General features: G+C 47.7%; 1 protein-coding gene across 4 annotated transcripts in view; it reads left to right on the top strand.

The window, feature by feature from the left end:
- Positions 1–2,712: 2,712 nt before the first annotated feature.
- The window catches only part of PAPSS2 (3'-phosphoadenosine 5'-phosphosulfate synthase 2), a 78,779-nt gene continuing 75,491 nt past the window's right edge, over positions 2,713–6,000 (top strand). Inside the window, exon 1 of one of the 4 annotated variants that reach the window (XM_082423708.1) lies at positions 2,713–2,947. Coding sequence is in view for 3 of the 4 variants with exons in the window: in XM_082423709.1 (XP_082279835.1) it covers positions 2,918–2,947 (30 nt within the window). In the remaining variant the exon portion in view is untranslated. The remainder of the gene's footprint in view (positions 2,948–6,000) is intronic. The other 3 variants (XM_082423709.1, XM_082423710.1, XM_082423711.1) reach the window with 3 other exon arrangements.

The raw sequence follows: 6,000 nt of genomic DNA, 5'->3' as shown, positions 1-6,000 counted from the left end.
CTAAAGTGTATTGGGGAACCTGCGGCATAAACATCTCACCAACACCGTCATTCTTTGTATATGTGTTTCCCAGTTTATTTGGGGAAGCTGACTCCATTTTTTCTAAACAATGAAAGGACCAAGTAGTAATCACCACCTCATTAAGTTAGCTATTACAGCCGAGCCAATTCCCGGAAGGAAGAAAACAAAAGAAAAACAGGAAGAAAATTTTGAAACCCTCATGCAAATGTTGCGAATAGTATCAAGGATTGTAAACTGGTACAGTGCAGGCCACAGTGTCTTACAGTGGAGTCTCAGAGGAAACACTACTGAGAAAGTTATGGAGAGTGTGTCCAGATGACTGAACAGATCTCAACCCTTCCTTCCTTCCCCTAAATGAGTCTCCTCCCAGTTCTGATGTGCTAGATTCATAGACTTCAAAAATTAAGCTGCTAGTTGCTCATATCTTTTCAGAAGGAATGTCCTCTCCTAGGAGTAAGAGGGTAGTGAGAGGAAAAAGAATTCCAAACATCACCTTTAAAAGAAAGACCCTGGGAAAATAAAAAAGAAAGATTATCTTACTTTTCAGTGAGCTGCCATGCTGAATTACAACTAAACTGATGATCTGTGAAGTTAAGGGATCTTAAACATCGCAGTTTGAGTCCAAGGGAGCTGAGGCCTCCTATTTCACACGTCTTTGAAAGTAATGAAAGAATATCTGTTCCAAAGTACTCTGTTTGAGAATTAATTAAATCTAAAACAAGATGAACAGTCCAGTTTGCAATTATCATGGGGGTTTTGAAGTAGTTGAACTAGAGGCTGAGTGATTCACTGCATCTGGGGAGCTGACTGACCTGGGTTTGAGTCTCAGCACCGCCCCTAACTAGTGAGGAGGGTCAGATTACCTCCCCTCTCTCAGCACCAGTTTTGCATTGGCCATCTGTGAAATACAGGGAGAGGGAAACTGGACAAACGATCCCAAAACCTCCCCCAGGTCTAAACAGTCATATATTTTTTTTCCAGGAAGTTGCCCTTAACGTCCTTCTGTTTTAGCTTTTAAAGAGGCAATATGAAAAAAACCAATCATGCAAATTGCTATTTCTCCATCAACACTTAATTTACCTTTTCTTTAAGGGCAGGATCTGGCAGGGTTCAAAATACGGTTGGAACTGATACCGGTGAATTTTTCCAATAAAATTAGAATGGGATGTTGCTGTTTAAACCCCCAAAATTCAAAACATGCTAGTTTGTGTGCAGAACAGAAGCTCAAACCCAGCATTTGCCCTCTAGCTTCTCATATCTGAAGGGAGTGGTGGCAGCTTGCTCCAAATGAGTAAGAAAATAAATATACTGATATTTCAAGACTGAACAAACATGTAGGCTGGCTTTTAAGTTTCTGACTCCTGATTTATTTATTTATTTTCCCACCTTCCCATGGAGAAAGGCAATCAATGAATGAATATTCAGATCTTTAGTGTCTGTCTGGAAAGCTGGCAGTCTTCCAGAAATACAATTAGATATGAAAGAAAAGTTCCAATCCTCACCTCCTTAGGCTATCACTTCAGCCTTTTCACAGAAGGAAGACCAAAGTTGGAATGGGCAGTGTGGCCCTTGGGCATCTTCACGGTTCTTTTGTCAGTACTATCCTATTGATCTGTTTGTCACACTGTGCAAGGAATTAAGGTACAGAGGGGTGTGAGGCCTTGTGACTGCCCTCAAGGTGCTGTCACTAACCAGAGCTTCTCCTTCCTTACTTTTGCTTGTCCCAGACATTTGAGTTAAAAGAGTTGCCCTCTGATAAAACCTTGGAGCCCTAAGGTGTAGTCCATAAGCCTTGTCAACTTGTGCCTCCTCTTACTTTTTCGCCTCAGGGCCCATCCTGGTTGCTGAACACACGGAAGTACTATAGGAATGCTTTGGGGGAAGGACTGAAACAAGTGGCGGGGCTACTACTGACCATTTTCCCGGGCTGGCCTTGCTTACTCAACTTTGTGAGTAGGAGCAGAGCCTCAGCCGGCCCATCTGTAACAGGAGGGAAATATTGTGAGCTCCAAAGGAGTGAATGCATGTAAACCCCTTAGTCCCTTGAATGGCGCATAAGGTGCAGGCAGGCGCTACGCCTCCTGATTTCTTCTTCTTCTTCTTCTTCTTCTTCATCATCATCATCAACATAATCATCATCGATGCTGATGCTGGTGTAGAAAGCCTGGACTGTGGAGGCTGACAGCCTGGATTTGAATCCCCTCACTTGGAAGATAATCTTGAGAAAGTCTGAAAGCCTCAACTGCTTCATGGGAGAAAGTAGGACTCGATGCCTGGGTCAGGGGGCGCAGGAGGCTTAAGGCAAAGGTGAGCGGAGTGCAGAGGGAGGACCAAAAAATGTTAACCGTCGCTGTTATTACTGCATATGAAGACAAGCTGGGCATCGGTGCCCACTAAGGACCATGCCGACAAGCCTGGCGGTTGCAAGCAGGTCCCAGAGGCAGGAAGCCTTCCTTGGAGAGGCGCGGGGGTGGGAGGTGGTGGAAGCTCAGGCAGCCACTGGGAGTGGGAACGCAGAGAGCGAACTTGAACTCCGACTGCACGCGGGGCGTGTCCGTCCGAGCCCCCGGCTGCAAGGTCTTGCCTCCGACCCGGGCTAGCGGAGCCGCTCCCGGGCGTTGGGGCCGGGCCCGGGACCCCGCCCAGGAGGCGGCCGGGTCCCCTGGGTTGGGCGCTGCTGGCGGAGCCGACAGGGCGGAGAGGAGCACGGCGGGAGGAGGAGTAGGAGGAGGGGGCTGGTCAAGGGAAGTGCGACGTGTCTGTGGAGCCTTTTTATACCTCCTTCTCGGGAGTCCGGCAGTAGCCACTGCCGCCGCCACCGAGCGTCCTAGCGCTTCCGCTCCCAGGAGCTGGGCTCCGAGTTCCAGCGCGCCGGGCATCGCCGCAGCCAGCCAGCATGTCGTCCGGGGTCAAGAAACAGAAGACGGTAGGCTTGGAGTCTCCTGCCTTCCTCCTCCGCTCCAACCCCGGGACGCTCGGAGGCGAGCAGCCCCGGCGCCGAGGCTGGGGCGCGGGGAGGAGGAAGAGGAGGAGGAGGGAAGCAGGAGGGCGAGGCTCGGCCGGGACTCCCGGGAGAGCCCTTGCCGGGCAGTCCCTTCCCGCCCCGCGCCTCTGGGAACCTGCGCCCCGTGGGGTCGTCACGGCCGGGACAGACCTCCGGAGCTGGCAGAGTGGGTCCCAGTTAAGAGAAAGGACCAGAGATGGGAAATTTCCTTAATTCTCCAAGAGCTTTTCCAGACCCGTCTTTTCTTCTGAATGAGCTCCGCGCGGGTCCAGCGGGTGGTGGGCTGAGGGAACTCGGTCCTGCCAGGTTTGGTCGCGGGGCACACGTCAGTGACAGTCATTGGGGTTTTGTCCACGGAAACTCCTTGGATTGGACTTTCATGACGGACATTCATAAAGGAAACTACGACCATCTAGACGTAAGGGAGGAAATTGCATTTCTACACTGGCAGGACTCTCGCTTGATTCAGCTCCCTGTTGGAATCGGGTGGCACCTCAAGTTCAGTCATGGGGGGCCCCTCAGCTTGGTGGAGTGAGATGAGGGGACTGCTTTGAGGAGGCTCAATTTTATCCAGAATTAATCTGGGCCATCCCCATTGTGGGAAATAGAGGGTTCCTCGAAAAGTTCCTTTCCCACTTAGTGATAGGGGCTCCTATAAATTTTGCATCCTTAAACATGGTAACAGTGATCATAGACTCTTAGAGTCGGAAACAGCCTTGTAGCCAGCATTTGGGCCACACCAGGGGTGGTCTGCAAGCCTTGTTCAGACCCCAGCCAGCAGTCTGACTGCTGAGCACTCATCTTTTCACTACCACACTACAAGCCTCAGATGATTATGGTGGTTAGGGAATGGGCTGACCTCTCTCAGTTAGACTTGCGCTTGGCACATAGTAGGTGATCAATAAATAAATGTTTATTACTATTCTTATATAATACTTATTACTGAAATATCTTTGAGGTGTATTTGTGGCAGGCGGCGGGAGAGGTGAAAAAAACATGAATGGGGGAAGGGGAGTGGAGGGGCCATGCGGGGGCTAGAAGTGTGGACTTCAGCAACAAGGGGAAGGGAATGGGGGCTCTGTGGTTTCAGGGAACCACACTGGACCCGCAGGAAGATTCAGGGGGAAGGTGGCATCAACTTGAGAAGGCAGAATGGTCGGGGTCCAGTTGCCTTTTATAGGAGCGATCTTAAAGTGGAGAGACTCTCAGTATTATATTTGAAAATATTGTTAAGTGCACATCACTTATGTTTTATTCCTATTTAATTTTATTAATTTCTGTAAAATTCTCAAGGGTATTTTCTAAATGACAACCTGCTGTGGCACTTAGTAGCCTTTTGTATCAGTGAGGTTTTAATTCTTACCTCCTTGCTTGCATCAAGAATTCCTTCCCAATGGGGTTGCTTTGTCAAGCATTAGTAATGAAGGGACAGGTGGTCTTTCCCCTTCATGCCTCCAGTCAGCAAGAGCCTGTGAAGAGAAAGGTTTGAAAACAGGGGTTTTACACACTGATCGCGGCAACTGCACAGACAGAGAAAGTGAGAAATTTGAGGGCCGGAGGGTTTGCTTTTTGTGTTTACACATTTGGAACCTTCTATTTTTTGTTTGGAGGTGTGTGTGTGTGTGTGTGTGTTCTACATAGGATGAAATTAACACCTGAAACAGCGAGCAGGACTTGTGAACTTTTATTTAGCCAACATGATTATAATCCAGGGCACCAGCACAAGTTCCCCAAAGGGGCGGATAGATACTATTGGGTAAAGCAAGTCAGCTGTAAATGCATATGAAATCTCTCAAGCTTTAAATGTTAACTCAAAATGTGTTTTGAAACTTTGCAAGCCAAAGCAAAATCTGTCCACATGTGTGACCTCTGAACTAATCAATTATTTGAGAAGTGAGTCTTGCTGATCTAGGAAGGTTTCCTGGAAGTGAGGCTGGGCTGATCTTTTTAGGGACTCGCAGAAATCATTACATTAGGTTCTCTATTGTCAACAGAGGATGGTCAATTCACACCCCAGGTACTGCAGTAACTCCAAATATTTGTTGAGCCCCTACTGTGTGCCAGCCAGGATACTGGGGTGAATACATCTTTCCCAGGGTTTTTTTTAGCCACACTCTCTGGATGAATATAGCCTTTCAGTTCAGACCAGTGTTAGAGGAGTAGGTAGTTTTGGTTTAAATGTGAGAAGGTAGGATGATTTTCTCACAAGCTTGAGAAAAATAAAAAAGGAAAGTTTCTTTTATAAGGGAAGGTAGCACATTCCTCCGGTGTTAGGCATCCTTACCATGGTAACCAGAGACAGCTACGTGTCACAGCCCTCCCTCCGACCCTTGATTTACTTCCAACTCTGGCCACCTCCCATCCCGTCGACACACACATAGATCCCAGGAGAAGGAAGGAGGCAGACTGCAGCCAGAGGACTGGAAAGAAAGGCAAAGGCCTGGTCCTTTCTTCTTGCATCATGTCCTGGATTAGCATTTTTCAAGGCCCACAGACAATGTTATGTCCTGGAGACAACCAATCTAAAAAAGTCAACTGAGATATTAAAATATTTTCCAAAGGGTCAAACAAGCCAGTGTTTGGAAGGGAGTGAAGGGCTACTGAAAAGTCAAAGCTATCCCTAAATGTAAGTGATTATCCACCTTTTTATTATTTTAGAAACTCTGTACAATATTCCATTATTTTCCTGGAGGTAGCTACTTTTAAAACTACTTGAAGATGCTGTGTAAGGCAAGACATGAATTTCCAGATGAGCAACCATTGGAAGGAAGGAAAAACAAGTGCTTCCCAGAGTCCTGGCCCTAAGCTGTGCTGTATTTCATTTCATCCTCACAGCAGGCTTCACCCCAGAAAACCGAGCCTCACCTCTAGGGGAGGAGAAATGCCAGGAGCAGGTCAGGATTTAAATTCAAGTTTGTCCAACTTTGAAGCCCCGGCTCCTGCTCCTTCTATTTCTCTGGCCCATAAATTTCCTC

Source organism: Balaenoptera physalus (genome assembly GCF_965194825.1).
Source record: "Balaenoptera physalus genome assembly, chromosome: 14".
NCBI classification, from domain to species: domain Eukaryota; kingdom Metazoa; phylum Chordata; class Mammalia; order Artiodactyla; family Balaenopteridae; genus Balaenoptera; species Balaenoptera physalus.
Note: the sequence above shows the minus strand (reverse complement) of the source record. Positions and strands in the feature narration are given on the sequence as shown.